The sequence below is a fragment of the Carassius auratus genome, chromosome 10 (genome assembly GCF_003368295.1).
Source record: "Carassius auratus strain Wakin chromosome 10, ASM336829v1, whole genome shotgun sequence".
In the NCBI taxonomy this organism is placed as follows: Eukaryota; Metazoa; Chordata; class Actinopteri; order Cypriniformes; family Cyprinidae; genus Carassius; species Carassius auratus.
Window position 1 is genome coordinate 15,822,993 of NC_039252.1, and position 17,238 is coordinate 15,840,230.

General features: G+C 38.4%; 2 protein-coding genes across 2 annotated transcripts; both read right to left on the minus strand.

Moving 5' to 3' along the window:
* Positions 1–1,758: 1,758 nt before the first annotated feature.
* Positions 1,759–12,981, minus strand: LOC113110053 (protein yippee-like 1). The gene is made up of 5 exons (XM_026274054.1): positions 12,430–12,981; positions 7,136–7,374; positions 4,183–4,226; positions 3,987–4,095; positions 1,759–3,491 (listed from the first exon to the last, which is right to left on the minus strand). The coding sequence occupies exons 1-5, from the start codon at positions 12,605–12,607 to the stop codon at positions 3,402–3,404; spliced, it is 660 nt and encodes a 219-aa protein (XP_026129839.1). The 5' UTR covers positions 12,608–12,981; the 3' UTR covers positions 1,759–3,401.
* Positions 12,982–13,116: 135 nt separating this feature from the next.
* Positions 13,117–17,129, minus strand: LOC113110052 (protein SMG8-like). The gene is made up of 4 exons (XM_026274053.1): positions 15,575–17,129; positions 14,691–14,836; positions 13,735–14,604; positions 13,117–13,614 (listed from the first exon to the last, which is right to left on the minus strand). The coding sequence occupies exons 1-4, from the start codon at positions 17,097–17,099 to the stop codon at positions 13,402–13,404; spliced, it is 2,754 nt and encodes a 917-aa protein (XP_026129838.1). The 5' UTR covers positions 17,100–17,129; the 3' UTR covers positions 13,117–13,401.
* Positions 17,130–17,238: the final 109 nt, after the last annotated feature.

Consider the following 17,238-nt stretch of genomic DNA (forward strand, 5'->3'; position numbering starts at 1 on the left):
GTTTCTCATATGCATCAGATTTAAAAAAAAGAGTGTTGAGGATAGATTTTGACATTTAAATGCATGAGTTCATGATTTGTATGTATAAATCTTTTTTTAGTGCAACTTCATGCAACATATAATGTCATCTAATCTTAGGGTTTTGCTCTATATTGGCTTTGGTGGTTTGCTTGGGTTAGATTGTATATTTTCTGTACAGAGGAGCTGTCTCTGTGTCTCTCCTCATCATTCTCTCTATCACATAGACACTCACTCACTCTGTCCGGGATGGATATCGCAATTATTTTTAGACACAGTGGGTTTGGCCAGCAAGAAGCTTAGTATATACATCATGTGGTTGAGGCAGGCAGCTTTGAGGAGAAGTCGAGAGACACAGAAAGACAGACCTCCACCCTATTCCACAACTAGCTACTGGTTTAAATGTATCCCACACCTCATTTCTCCTTACCTAAATGTAAAAATACCATTCAAAATTAAAGTATTTTTTCATCTTGGTAGTAGTTGCAGTCCGTTTGGTTTTATAATAATAATTTCAAATAACTGCTAATATTATGAGTTATATACTGTAATTTATTTCATTTATATGATGATTTATCTATCTAGATTTATAGTAGTATCTAAAAAGTGAAGTGACATTCAGCCAAGTATGATGACCCATTCTCAGAATTCGTGCTCTGCATTTAACCCATTCGAAGTGCACACACACACACACACACACACACACACACACACACACACACACACACACACACACACACACACACACACACACACACACAGAGTGAACACACACCCAGAGCAGTGGGAAGCACACACACAAACACACACACACACACACACACACACACACACACACACACACACACATATATATATATAAAAAAACATTTGTATAAATCTGTTCAAATCTGCTTTGTGTGTCTTTTGTAATCCTTAAAGTGCTGTAATAGATGTTACAGGGTGTTAATTCCCTTCGGACCCTGAATAAAACAATGGATTCATATTAGTTCTGCCTGGGGGGGCACAATGTTTGTCACTCACATGGCTGCTTCTATATCATGGTTATGAGGATCTGCCCACCATCTGCTGCTGTAAACAATGTTTCCTGGCTCTGCCACCCTCTCACACACTCACTGCATGCAGAGACAGTGTACAAGGTTCAGCACAGACAGGCCTTTGGGAACATTTGAACTCTGCTCTCAAAATTCATATCCTAAATATCTGCAGAAACAAATGATTTACTCAAGGCATAAATGTCAAAATATGATGAAAGGTATCAGTATTACTTATTTAAATGCACAATACCATTCAAAAGGGTGTTATTTTTTAAAGAATTGAATACTTTTATTCATCAATGATGCACAATATTGATCAAAAGTTACAGTTACAACTTTTAACAATGATCCAAAGGACTGATATTTCAAATAAAAAATCTTTTTTTGGACTGTCTATTTATCCTGAAAAAAAATGTATTTCGGTTTCACAAAAATTGAAACATGGATGATAATATGACATTAATTGGCATATTAGAATGATTTCTGAAGGATCATGTGACACTGAAGACTGGAGCAATGGCTGCCATTTTTTATAAAATATCTATATAAAAAAACACTTTTAAATTGTAGTAATATTTCACTATATTACTGTTTACTATATTTTTGATCAAATAAATGAGAAAAAGAGACTTCTTTATATAATTATTACTATTATTCAGAACGGTGAATACACTCTTTAAAAAAAAACAATGGGAAAAGGACATTCATAAAATGAGAGCTTTATTGATATCAGATTAAAATATACGGATTAAAAATTGATTTCACACACACTTTTCTTCTTAAAAAAATCAATTTGAAATTATATATTTTTTTTAAATTGTTGGAATAGGTGGAGCGGTCCCACAGAACGATAAATACACAGATGTAAGATTGAGTGCTAAAACAATACGTGATGACTGATCATAAATACATACTCAAAATAAGACATTATACGTTAACATCCAAAACACCTAAATCAAAGAAAAAGCGACTTGTTCTGCACAAGACAATTCAACGGAACCAAAAGACACAACAACAATGCATCTAAAGGTAAGTTCACACCAAGAACAATAACTATAATGATAACTACACCAGTCGATGCTAATTTCTGTTCATTGTAAGCAAGCACTGCATTAATGTTGTCTCTCACTTTAAACGCTCATGCTTGTTAAAGTCAAGGGCTTTCCTGATTGGCTGTCAATGTTTTTATCGTTCTGTCAGCTGAAACAAAAATCATTATGGTTCCTCTGTGTCCTTATTGTTACTATCCTCCCAGAATTACAGCAAGTTTTAAAACTTTATATTTATTATTACTGTTACTCTGCTTGGTGTGAACGGGCCTTAAATCAGGAAATCGAACTCCGTTTGGTCAGCGTAGGTGATGAAAGAGTCTTTGGTTGCGCAAAGGCTTTTTATTTACGAGCCCCATCTGGATTGCCTTGTTTAGAGGCCACATTTACAAGTTGTCGATCACTTTCTTCAACAAAACACGTGGTGTGAAAGTCTGGTTTACCACTTGATTTGTGATTTAATGGCAGGAACTAATGAGACCAAAAGGGACATCACAGGCTGTGAGAACGCCTCAGTTCCCTTTTAAAGCTGACAGCTGCGGCTAGGGCGAAAGACTTAGCTCTAGCTAATGTACGCGACCTGTGCCCTAGAAATGGCATACGAATGCCTCATTTACTCCATAATCACATCCAAACACAGACAGATCACAATCTGGAGAGGAAGTGTACGTACAAACCTCTTATCAAAGCTTGCTACTTCCGCTATATAGGTCAAACTAAGACCAGTGTGGTTGCTACAGTTTACCATAAACGCAACTTCCCTAAAACGTAACAGATCAATAAATACACATATAAATAAACAACATGCAAGTGACTGGAGGAAATAAAGAGACTAAAGAAAAGGGAAACAAATGGACGACGCTTCGGTTTGAGTGTGTTTTCGCCTCAGATGAGTTAAAAGGTGCCGTGCTACATGGGTTCGTCTTTTAACCTTTCTTCACCATGGGTCCAGCCATTAGTTAAACCTGAGTGTGGGACAAAACTGTGACCTTGGCCGACCCAGAGGAAAGCAAACGTCAATTTGTGCCTCGATTTGCACACACGCACTCCCTTGAACTGAACAGGGAAATTACTCACGTAATAGAAACACTTGGTGTCTAGCTGGCACACATTCGTTCGTATATACACACAGGACATGGGTAGCGCAGCTGCTATGAACCTTGAACCCTCACGGTTTAGAGGGGTGTGTCAGGTAGAGAGATTTCCAGGGAGGAAGTTACAGCCAGATAATGAAACTAATTATTCATATGCTGCACGTCTCTTTCCAGCGTTATGGGCCGTGGGGAGTCCAGGGCTTTCAGTCCCACCCGTTGTCCTTGATCATGTGGGCCAGCTCGATGATGAACTTGCCCTCCTTGTACTTCTGACTGCTTTCGAAGGCATGCTCCTATCGGAAAGCAGAAGAGGGAGGGAGGAGAGAGAAAAAGAGAAACGGTCAAGAGAATGAGCGTGTGGTCACCTCAAAGTCAAGATCTGCTGATCCAAAAATAATAGACAGCTGTTGGGGTTGCTTTTCTAGATATGTCAATCAAATATAAGACCTTTAAATAGCAGTATTACTGTAGAAGAGATGTTTCTCTATATATAAGCTGTAAAACAAGTGCCATAGTCTAAATCTATTCTGATATGCTTATTCTTTAAATATAAGCATAAATGATGTCAAATAACTCATTTATAAATACAGCAACAATGTCGTGAACACACCTCTTATATAATGAATTAACATTCATTTGTATATATTTGTGTGTGTGTGGGTCCAGATAAAAAGGCTGAAAAGTTGTAATCTGCTTTATGAAAAGTCTTTCAGATGAATCAAATGTCAGCCCTTGTCTGTAAGTGGTCTCTGAGTGAGTGTGTGTATCCGGTCTGATCCAGAACGTACGTATTTCCAGCCCAGAGTGGTTTTACAGTTCTCACAGTAGATATCGGCCACCGCATGGAGACCGGTCAGCAGTACCCTCTCCTCTGCCGGCCCACAGCCCACATTCACCCTGATTGATGAAAAGAGGATCTTAAAATTCGGCGTGACCTTTTTGCCTTTTTTGTGTTGGATGGTTAAGACAAACTACAGGACTTACACGGAGTTGAAGAGGTAGGCCCTGCCTTGACTCCCTTGAAAAGACTGCAAAGGAAATAAAACAGGAAAGATTACATTTCAAAATCGCCCCAAAAAACCCACATCCAAATAAACACACTGAATTGGCTGACATGTGTCTAACATATTTACGTCAGAGTAATTTAACATCATTTACTAGTATTGTGACTTCACAATCAAGTAATCTTTTGGAAAAAACAATTTTCCTTCGCTGCTCCATTCATGACCTTGGCAGATAGGATTTCCCATGATGCATGATGTGAAAGAGGGGCAAGGTCATAATTACGGGGGGTTGAAAATGGTTTGGCCATATGGGCATGGATCAAAAGATCATTATGGTGGTTTCATTTTGGCTGTGCTATACTGGATAGCAATGAAGGCGTTCTTTCTCTATCTTTAAGCTTAAATAATTTACAACACCTGAATGAAACCATCACAACAATGGGTAAACGCTCGAAACGCATTACAATATACACATGATTCTCAATATAAACTCTTGTAGTATGTTAGTTAATTTTCTGTTTAAAATCAATTAATTCAAAATGGATTAAATGATTAATTCAGACTTAATTTAAATTCAGTGATTTAGCTGATTGACATCAATGATTTCAAATGAAATGTAATTCTTCCTTGCCTTGATTATTTTAAACCGATTTTCAAATAAAACATTGAATCTATTGTTTTAAATAAATTACTTAGTTTTTTTTCTGTGCTGCCAATGTAAGACTTTAATTAATAACATTTAAATATGGATTTAAATCGTTTTTTAGACTAAAAAAAAGGTTTTACAAGTTTTAAAATGTATACGTGAAAACTCTCAAGTATATTGAAAGTGGAGGGAAAATATTATATAAATAGTATTATATTATATTATTACATTATACACACATCTTTCAAATGTTTGGGGTCTGTAACATTTTAATATTTTTAGATTTATTTAAATAAAAAGTAATATTGTGAAATATTATTACAAAATCTAAAATGGTATATAATTGAAAATGTTAAAGCTGCATTTCCAACAAATTAAGACTCCTTCATTCAATGATTGAAATGGAAATTATTAATATCATTCTTCCTCGCCCCAATTATTTTAAACCGATATTTTACTACTTTTGACTTGCATGAAATATTGAATCTACCTGGCTATGACTGTGCAATTTAAATGATGATCCCACATATTTTCACTGTTATTTTTGAGTACATTAGTTTTGTATTTCAGAGCTGCCACAGTAACACATTAATTAATAACATTAAAAAATTTTTACTACCTGAATGTTAAATCAAAAACACAAGCCTCCTATTGTGCAAAGTCTATTAACCTACTTTTAAACTACTTTTATGTTATGTTATTTGGTTCAGAGGGATTTAAACTAATTGAAATCGAATTATCATTTTAACCTCAACTCCACCCCAGAACTGCCTCCAGTGCTCTCGCTCCCCCTGCGACACAAGTAAGTCTCGTCAGGCCGGATACCGCTGGCTTTATTTTGCAAACACTGTATGTGAACAACTAATGAATGCAGCGAAAACAATCTTGTCTAATCTGCACAATCTGTAAACATACACGGCGCATTCAGAAACCTTGTCTGAGACAAAAAATGGTATCAGACGACCAAAACCCTGTGTGCAGATTTTAGTTCAGCATTACGGGTATACGTGGGTGTCCTGGATCATCTGCGTATACTATAGAGACGTGATTACTCTTACTTCTGCAGCACACAAAAGCCCAGACGATGACCTGCTTCCCTTGATCCTTGATTGTGTGACATGTACGTCAGGAAGCTGAGTGCTTTACTGACCCACATTCTGCCCACACACACAATCCATGCGCAGATAACTCGCATGCACAAAGTTCACGTTATTAATTAAAGGTGCTATTAATAATCTTTGACACATATTTCTCCGTGCACACACATATTGACACACACACCTAATAAAAAGCCCCATATGGTGTTTTAAAAGTGTGCCACTGGAGGAGTCTGTGCACATGCCGTACAATTAAAGTGGGATTATATGGTCTCACTAATGAAGACATAAACTGTTTTTATGTATGGGTCCGTTTTTTTAAAAGTTTACCCAAAATCCACAGAACAATCCAAAATTGCACTCCTGTTCAAAGGTTTGATTTTTAAAATATAAAATATAAAAAGGAAACAAAGGCTGTATTTAATATAGATAATATGTAATATTCAATCAAATGAAAAAGAACTGTTTTCTACTCGAATATATTTTATAACGTAATTTATTGCCGTCATAGAATTGCAAAAAATTTAGCATCATTGCTCCAGTCTTCCGTGTCACATGATCCTTCAGAAATTATTCTAATATGCTGATACCTTGATGAATCGAAAGAACAGCAATTACTTGGAACAGAAATCTTTTGAAACATTATATATGGCTATAATAAAACTATTCATTTCTAAGAAATTAATAAATTAATAAAATAATAAAATAATCTTAATGACCCCAAAAGCTTGAATGATAATCATATATAAAATGCAAAAGCTTTTAACATATAACATAAAAACACACATATACATTTTGACACTGTTATTGCGGACACATGATGTTGTGGATGCTAATGTAAGTTAAATATTGCCTTCAATTCATGTGCAACTAATCTGAAAATCCTCTAAAATATTGTTTTCATAATGTTCACATAGTGTTTCATGCCCCTCAACAGGAAGTCCATTAGGATGGATTGTACAGAACAATCCAAAAACTGTTTTTACAGAACATACCAGCTGACAAAACATCTTACAAAAAGACTTTTAACTGACAAAAGTCTAAAAAACAGTTTTGTGGGAATTTTATACAGTGCATGGCGTTGTAAAGACTGTAAGTTACCCCTCAAAGCGTTTTCATCCACTTCAGTATGCTGTCTAACCCGGGTTATGATTAAGATGAAAGATGCTAAAAGAGACATTGCAGAATACCTTTGAGATGAGCTCGTCATGGTTGGCCAGGTGTGCTCGGCAGTGAATGCAGCTGTAGGTGCGATGGCAGTTGGGCAGGTAGGCCTGGAAGGTTTTGGAGCGTGTCATGGTGACCGTGGCGGGAGAGACGGCTCGGGGGCGGAGCAGGAAGGGCCGGTCAGCCCAGGACGACTCGCAGGAGAAACAGTGGAGCACACAGGTGAGGGCCGTGGTGAAGCTTCGGAGACACGAGAGCAAACCTGTGGGGAGCACACACATTTGTAGGAAAAATAAAATACCACTAAAAGGTTTGGGATATTATTATTTATTTTTTTTGTTGCAAGGAAGCATTCAATTGATTAACAGCAACAGTTAAGGCATTTATAATGTATCAAAAGATTTCCATTTCAAATAAATGCTGCTTTTTTTGAATTTCCTATTCATCAAAGGATCTTGAAAAAAAAAAATTCACAAAAAATAGATAAATATTAAGCAGCAAAAAAAATATTTAACCATGACAATATTAAGTGCCATTGTCAATATACTGATAATAATAAACTATAAATAATAATAAACAATAAACTGATAATAATTGAGCACCAAATCAGCATATTGGAATGATTTCTGGAGTATCTGGTGTAATGAAAATTGAAAACCCATCTTTGTCATTAAGGAATAAATTACTTTGTATATATATATATATATATATATATATATATATATATATATATATATACATACAAACACATACACACACACACACACACACACACACACACACACACACACACAAAATACTACACAACATTACTGTTTTTACCATATTTATTTTCAAATTAACACTATTGATTCTTATTAAATTATTAAAATTATTCCAAACTTTTGACCAGTAGTGTATAATTCAGAAATCATCATGTGTGACACCACTAACATAAGCATATTAACATATAACAACCTACGTGTCAAAAAATAATATAACACATTGACCTTACACATTGTAGTCTTTAAAATGCAGTTGCAAAACAGCCAGTTTAACTTTAAGTATCAAAGAGAGAAAAAAGAGATTAAATAAAAATATAAAGTGTAGTGGCCCCTTTAAGACAAGCTTGATGTGTTGTAGCTGTATAGATGAATGTACAAAGACATAAATAATGATTAGATATGAAATGTTAAAGAATTCTACAGTGTATTCCTACATTTCTGGTGTCATAAATGACTGATACGAAATAATGCTGAAAACGTCACGTGTACGTCAGCAAGACACGCAGACGGTGAATGCAGCAGACGTCATTCACAAGAACACAGTGCAAATGCAGGCAAACAGGCATGAATCAGAGCGTCTGTTAGCTGTTGTCTGTCAGCTAACTGTGATTGTGTGGTCCCGTGTTCATCCTGCCCCTGGGTTAGAAGAGGGCTGTGCTCTATGAGAGGCAGCTTTTTAATGCAGAGAGCTGGAGACCTGCCAATGACGTGGGCTCAAACACACGGAGACAGCCAGACAACCAAACGTGTATGATTTCAACGCTCCTCTTTGTTCGATGGATTCATCCCTAATGAAATGTGTTACATTTAAACAAAACAAATCCATATGTTATCACACAAAATGTTGCCTGGGATGTAACAGAACGAATGAACATTTACACAAATTTTCCCTACACTTTCACTCTGAAATGTTAGTTTAAATCATGATCTACTTTTATGGTGCTTGGTTGTCCTTTTTTGAAACTGACAGCCTCGGTGATTTAATGGAAAAGAGCAGCGTGAACATTATCCTAAATATCTCCTTTTCAGTCAGACAGGTTTGGAATGAAATAAGGACGAGTTGCTGATGATGCATTTGCTTTTTTATGAGAAGAACTACCCCTTCAGGTCACACAAATTTTGTTGTTATTTTCTGAATTCAATTAATAAGTCCGCAATCTGAGTATTATTATGACTGCGTGCCCTCTTTTATGTCATCGTGGCATGCTGGCAGCTTTTCGCCTGTTGAAGGAAGCAGCTTTAGACGAGATTTAAGGCAGAACTAATTACTAAAAGAATCCGCAGGCATCTAGTTTAATTACCCAGAAGCGTGGACAGCTATTCGTGAGATCGAAAAAGGGCCTTGTGAGTGACATCATCACATATTTGAATTCCAACCACATCTCTGCAAACCGACGTAATTATCACATAAACCAAAGCATTTTTCACCAATAAACCCCGCTGAAGTCATAAAGCACATATTTAGAGAGGAACAAATGTAAAAAAACAAACAAAAAAAACAACCACAATACAAATGGTAACACTTAACAATAATGCTATAATACTACACTGGCTTACATAAGCTACAGATAAATAATACCTCTACAAGTAATTAATCTTAGATGTTAACTAATGCACGAACACAAAAACCTTCTTGTATAGTGTTACCATACAAATAAAGCCACATGGCCAGTGTGACTGAGAGAAACTAAAAGAATAAATTCTTTTTTAGATATCACATGAACTCAGTGACTCGATTCATAAAAGGCTGCAAAAGGAAGGTTTCCTGGAAAGCTATTTGTGATTATATTTGCTTTGGGACAGATGTGATCAAACAGGCCTTACAGAAATACAGCCGAAGAGTATTCTAGTCACCAGCGTCAGGCTTGAAATTGGACTCTCCTTGGCATAATTAAGCATCTTTGGGTGCGCTCTGCCATTAGGAACACTATATAACTTGGCCAAATGGTGCAGCAGAATCATTTTTCGACATCATTTCCTCATGTGACTTCTAACGCAATTATACAAAATCAACAAAGGACATAAATGTCACCGGTACAAGGCTAATTGGAGGTAAAATGATTATGGGGAAATTTAAGAAAGATGTGGAGGCTGGAATTCATTGGGATCTCGACAGATGAGATGAAGATAAACGGTTGTCGCCAGTATAATTACTGAAGCCATAATCACAGAAACGGTGCCCACTTTGTCTCTGTCTGTTTTGTGTGTTTACCATTTCAAATTAGTCTGGAGCAGACCAAACACACGTATAATGAAGGGATCTCATTCATCAAATGTTCAAACATGGCTGACCTTTCTTCTTCTGACCACACAGTTGACGACTCGACAAACAAATCTAATACAGACTGCTGTAACAAAACCAAGACTGCAATTATGGTGGAATATCAGGGGAAACGCACTTCCCTTAAAGGAATAGTTCACCCTCAGGCTATACAAGATGTAAATAAGCTTGTTTCCTAATCAGAACAGATTTAGAAAAATTGACTTTACATCACTTGCTCAAGTCCTCGAACCATAATATTGCTTTAGATGTAATGGTTTAAAGTTAAATGATGGATTTGTTTCTTATAAACACACAGCTTTTCACTGCACATGGGACAAATGCTAAATTTCACCAAATCTATTCTAACAAAGAAACAAAGCCATCTAAATCTTGTATGGTCTGCGGTTGAGTACATTTTTGGTGAACCACTCCTTTAATTTCTATGGTAGTTAAGACTCTGACAAGTACTAACTTAAAGGCAGTTAATCCTTGTGACATTTGTTTTTCTTCTTTGTTTATGCATGCATACATCAGAAAACTAGCTGAGGCATCCCCAATGTGCTTGGAAACACACAAGGGTTGTTTTCAAGTGCATAATATTGTAAATCAATACCATCTCTGTCTCAAAGTATCACACTTAACACAAATCAGATAAACCCCTGTTTTTAATAAAAAAATCCATGTTATGTAACAATAACACATGGCAGGTACATCAACACAAAATCTGCTTTTAATAAATGGCTATGTTTGTTTTGCTTGTTAAACTAGAATGTAATAAAAGGTCTCACGCATTTTAAGCAGTAAGAGGGCATCGAAACATACAAGGACCCCCAGACAGGTGGCGAATCCCCCCCTCGTTCCCCCCTGTCCCTCACATAATACACAGCAGGCAGCTCCCATAATAGCACCTTTTTTTGCTGTCCTTTGAAATCTGTCAGCACAAATTAAAAAGCCCCTGGTGCGCACACACATATGCTTTGATATTTAGTTCTAACTAAATTGTTGATCATACATCTGGTGGATTAACACTTTATTTTACAGTGTCCCTGTTAACATAATTACAATACACAAATACAAGCAGCTCTTTCATAATGATTAATAAATGCACACTAAAAATTACATTTTACAGAGATGTTATTATTCTTTTTTTTTAAGTTTGGAGAAAATACAATCCTGATTTTTTATTTTAACTTTTTTTTTTAATAAAAAAAGCTCACTTCAAGAAAAATAAATTAATTAATTTGTTCTCAAACAACCTCTAAGTTAATATATCTGATTTGAAAAGGTACTCTTCTGCACTCATCCCCAAGTATAATCTCCCAGTCCATATTCTGATGGCACAAACTGACAGAAATACCCATGCATCTGCAAAGCTACTTAAGGGCAAGAGTGTTGGAAAGGAGTGGGTCAGATGGAGAGACGGAAGGATGGATCCAGGTCAGATGAGTATGTGCGGGTGACAGTGTACCAGCTTCTATGTAGGCCATAGTAGATGCCACCAGACTGAAGTGCAGATGGCAGCACCAGCTCAGCACCTCCGGCAATAACATCTTTGAAAACACCCACAGCTAAACCAATTCAGAAAAGCCAGCTTTAAAATGACAACAAGCCTGAGCGTCACTAATATAGGTTATGATGACAAAACAGTACACAATATCAACACTGCAAAATATTTAATAGCCACACTTTCATTTTAAGCGTTCTAGCCCTCAATAATATCAACATGCACGTTAATGTTAATTTAATAGTTTTTTGTGCAATATGAGTAGCATGAGCACTTTCTCACAATTTTACAAGTCAATTCCCATGTTCTTTTTCATGCAAAACAGCATATAGAAAAATAAAGCAGATGTATTTATTTAATCATAGTTAAATTCATATGAAACATCATGAGTACATACAATTTGTGTTCATTGCCAATGACTCTTTAGATAAAGTTTTTTCTTTCTTCTCCTAATGTAACGTTTGCTGATAGTGACATACAACCTATAATAGTCTAGAGTTAAAGCACACTTTGGGAAAGCAGATGACAACTATAGTATAGAGTATAATTGTTGACAATTTTTATTATGTATTGATGCATTCTGTGTAGATTACGTTTTAAACCCAGATTAGCATATATCATCGTCAATTAAATTTAATCTGAACCTAAAATGTAAGTTTTATTTACAAGGTTATTTTTTAGTGAGCTGTCATATACTGCACGTTACTAAATAACAAACGTAACATTATAAAAAGAGAGGAACTTCCTATAATGTCACTACAAGCATTATAATTGGTCGTATGTTACCTTTGAATGGAAAGGTATCGCGCAAATCCAACTCTCTCACTCTTAAAACTGCAACTTCATGCAAAACAGCAGGGCGATCATTCCTCACAACACAAAGTTTCCAGGTATCTTCATCAGCCACGCACCTCGAGAGCAGTGCTCTGTAAATACAGCACCGTTGCGCAGCGGGCCTCGTCATACAAGCTCCCACTCTGATTGACAAGCAGGCCAGCAAATAGAGGAGACAAAACAGCCTAGCAACAATACGCTGATTGGCCAGCCTAAAAAGTGGACGGACCAATGAGCGAGCGCAGAGGACATGCAGGCAAAAACCCGACACATTTGTTATCTTTGTGATGTGTCAGCTGGATACGTAATAAAAACTAAAATCGAAAGTACGTCTTCAATAACTTTAACCTCAGAAAATATTAAGCATTTACAAGATTTTACAGTTGTCACGTTGTATTTTCTCAGTTCACTTAACTAAATAGCGCCTCTCTGTGTCGTGTTTTTACTAGCTATTATTATGTAAAAACCATAACAAACTATAACAGACTGATATCTAAAACCACAACCATAACAGATTGATATTTTAACAGTCTTTCTAAAGAACAAGTGTTTTATAAGATCTCATTTTATTTACTCGGCTAAAAATAATTCGTAATATCAACCTCAAAAGTCCACAGCAAACAGAAAATCGAGAGTGGACACTATTTGGATACACATTTATTAAGTAAATTCAGTTTAAAATGATATTACTGTTTTATAATGACACTGTTCACAGTTTTTTTCTTTCTCACTGCATGTATTTATTTACTGTAAACGCAACATTCCTCAATTTGATTGCTTGTATTTACAGCCACGATTATTTCTAGAATTTGGTTAATAAAAGAACCGGCACAGAAAATGAACAGAAGCGTGGCACCAAGACACCAATGTCCTACAGATATTACAGATATCCCAGCAGTGCTTTTAAGTTCAGAGTGTTTTTTGTTACTGTGGAGTTGAACTAGTCGTGTTGGCATGCAGAATGCCTCTCAGCACCCTGAAGTTTGCCAGTGGCTGGTTCTCCTTGGGAGGGTAGCATGGTCCACGGTCTGTCACGTAGGCATAAGGGAAGCGTAATACCCAGAGTCCATCAGGGGGCAGCACCACCTCAGGCTGCTCCGGATGGAAGATAGGACAAGGAGGGGGACCTGGCTGGACCTTTGAGAGAAGAGAAGCACAGAACAGTGTACTTTAATGGAGAAAACGTATGTGGTACTCATTGTGAATACTTATTTGAGAATTACATTTACTGATTTATCACTTTTTAACACATTGTACCTGTGGGTTTAGGACAATCTCAAGAGGAGCATCAGGGACAACGATGAAAAGACGAGCCAGTTGAGCGTAATGTGGCTTTATCCCTCGTCCTTGAGCTGGAGAGGGAATGTATATAGGCATATCAGAATTCAAGCATCTAGTTGCTGGCTCCTTTGGTCCACCTTGCCCAAGCACTTTGACTACTTTATCAGGGCCAGAACTAAGGAAGCGGCGCCCTCTGCTGTCCTCATACTCGAAACCAACGAAAGCACGAGCTACATCATCCCGTCTGCGCCCTCGTCCGATTCCTCCAGCGCTGCCTCGCTTTCCAATGGATGCTTTATTCGGAGCTGGCCAGGAGGTTGGGCCTCCATCCAGAGGCTCAAGCGATCCAACATCTTCCTCAGATCGGCTCCGAATGACAACATCCCAGGGCAAGAGGAAAGCGGAGCCTGGGAGGAATCCAGGTTGCTCTAAACCAGAGAGGCTGTTGTAGGCCTTAGCTGGACCAAGTTTAACAAGAGACCAACTCGAGAACTTGGGCAACAGTCCCTTCGGGCATCCAGAATGAAGCATCCCGGGAAGATACTCCACTGTGGAGGGCTGTCTGTCCACCAAGCTTGGCCTCTTCTCTTGTCCTTCTGCTCCATCCCCATATGTTCCAAGGCTGTCAGTTGACTGGCCCAAGCTAAGAGCTAGACTCAGACTTGTGCTATCACCAGGTGTGTGAGTGCTAGTCTCTTTCTCCTTTAGACGGTCAGCTTCACCTGATGGAGGTACCTCTCCAGGTCTGGGCACCTCATCACTAGCAGGAGCAGGGTCGGGGGTGCTTGCTTGGAACACTGGGAAATTGATCCTCTCCAACTTCCCACAGCACTTCTCCTCAAGCATCTAAGGATGATAGACAGAATGATGAAGAATAGATCCAAAGCTTATGTAGTGAAAATTTACGGTAGAAGAACTTGACTGCTACTGACTTGATAGAAGTCATAGTTGGCAGCTTGGATGTCAAATGGATCTTCTCTTGGAGACTGCTTCCGACCACAGTTACAGGAACTTGTAGAGCGGCCTCTACTATTGTGGTATAGAATAGGTGGGTTGTGGTCCATTTCCGGCTTCTCTCCTGTAATGTGAAGAAAAGTGGTAACTGAGTTAGAGAGAAGTATGTTTTGAAAAATGCCAAGGAAAATAATTTTGACTATACACAATAGCCGTTTCCATCACCCTGTTTTTATGCACATTTGGACTTATTGCATCACAAACCAGTGATGGAAATACCAAATTTTGTGAAAAAAGGGGCATCTGACATGTTGTTATGGTCCAAAATTGTGCATGGGTTAAATATGCATCTTTTTTCTGTCAAAATGTTTCGTTTAAGATTCTACAAAATCTGCCAATGGTAAAAAAAAATCTGTGCTAATTGACAGTATCATGACAATTTTTTAATGCATGCATCTGCTAGACGCAGAGACTTGGGAAATACACATTTTTATCAGTACTTGCATTACCTGGGACTCGAGGAGTCAAAGCCACAACCTTGGCATCACTAACGCAATGCTCAAGCTACAGGAACACCGTTTACTTTGAAACACTCTTTTAATATTAACTTAATATGAACAATATTAGACTAATACAAACAATCTGTTTTGTATAAAGAGCTACTTGACTAACAAGCATTTAGGAATAAACACTCATTTGAGTTTTTTTAAAGTATCATTATGCAGATTTGTAAAGTAAATAATCACTAGAAGGTACAAGGGGTCATCAGTCTAAATAAAAAAAAGTTTAAAAGAACTCAGAGTATGGCGCTAGCAACACCAAGGTAATGGGCTCGATTGCCAGGGAATACAAGAATCTTTACCTGACTTTGGCAGCAGATGAAACTTATGCACGCAGTGCTGATCCGTAAGGCTGCGCTCCTCACAGAGCTGATGCCCGTTACTCCAGAACTTGTAGCAATCCTCGTGGAGCTGTAAGGCGTATCTTTGAAAGGCGACTCCCCTCGCATGCTGGCTGTACACCCTTAGAGCCTGGGCCAGTTGATTCTTGTGCACTGTGGTGGTGTAATTATGGGGAAGATTTGACTGGTACGCACTGTGAGCCACTGGCAAGGCTTTCTGACACCTGTTTTCCGAGAACTTCGCATCTGCGTCAAGGAACCCCTCTAACACTTTGAGCTGACCCTGCACCTTGAGGGAGATCTCGGCTGCATCATCCTCACCGTTCTCTATCATGACCTGATAAAGTCTGTGCGCGACATGCACCCATTTGGAATAAGTAGGCAACTCGAAGTGTGATGGCTGCGGATTGCGACCTACACTGTCATCAAAACCTTTCTTGGTCAATACGAGATCGACATGCTGCCAAAGGAACTCTTTTAAAGTGCAGTCCACCAGCTGTCCTCCTGAAGAAAGACTGCTTTCTACATTGAAAGAGGGTTGTCTATTGGAGTGTCTCATCTGTTGGTACCGCCTTTGCCTGGGCACAGGCGTGCCTCCTTCACTTTCTCGAAGGACACAGTTGGACCGCAGGTGCCCCAGAAGAGAGCCGATGGGGTCCTCGTCTGGTCCTGGCACTACATATACAAAAGCTTGATTAGCAGGGACTGTAAAGAGACAATTACTACTCTGATTGGTCAATACACGACTTTTCCGGAATATCCTATATATCTGATCTTCCAAAGCATGCTGCAGTCTCCTTCTTGGGGAGTGTTTTTTGGGTTTATCCCCTCCAGAGCCATCAGTCCCATTCCCAGCAGTGCCAGAGGAGGCCACTCTGAGCGCTCCGTTCATCTGGAACACGAACAGCAGACGTGGAGGGCACGGCCGACAGTTTAACTTCCATTCTTTAGACACTGGCGAGTCTTTAATCGCGGCGCGCAACAGCGGGAGCGCTTTCTGACGTAGCGCGTCCAAAGCGCGAAACATTTTATCGTAAGTGACGTCGAACGAACATGTGGGATGAACCAGCAGAAGAACATGGCACAGCGAAAAGAGATACAGCAGCTGCAAACAGTGGTCTTTCTCTGCTGTTTTCCAAAACTCATGCGCTTCTGCGTGACCCAAACCCGCCGTCAAAGACTCGCACGCGCGAATAAGCTGGCGGTTGTCAAAAACTGATGTTAATACGAGATACAGCACGCGGTTTTCTTGATTATAATATGCATGAATGGATGTTCCCCCGCACGAGCTGTCAGTGTCGTCGCTCCCGAAGAAAGAGAAGACGTGTTTATCCGCTAAGGTGTTTATGAGAGAGTCTTTGAATGATCCCGGTTGCATTGCGCTTTTCCCAAATATGCCTAATATGCAAACGCCCTCATCTTTGTCCACGGTGTCTTCTATAATTTCTGATTGTAGCAGTTCTCCGATATTCACGGGCACCGCCATTTTTACTTGACAGAAACAAATGGGCGGGGCTTTGATGAGCGCAGAAGAAGAGTCCGGGTGGATACATAAATCTGCAAGTTTATGTCCGGACAAAAAGCATGAAAAATGTTATTTGTAAATAGTGTTTTTTTATTGTTAA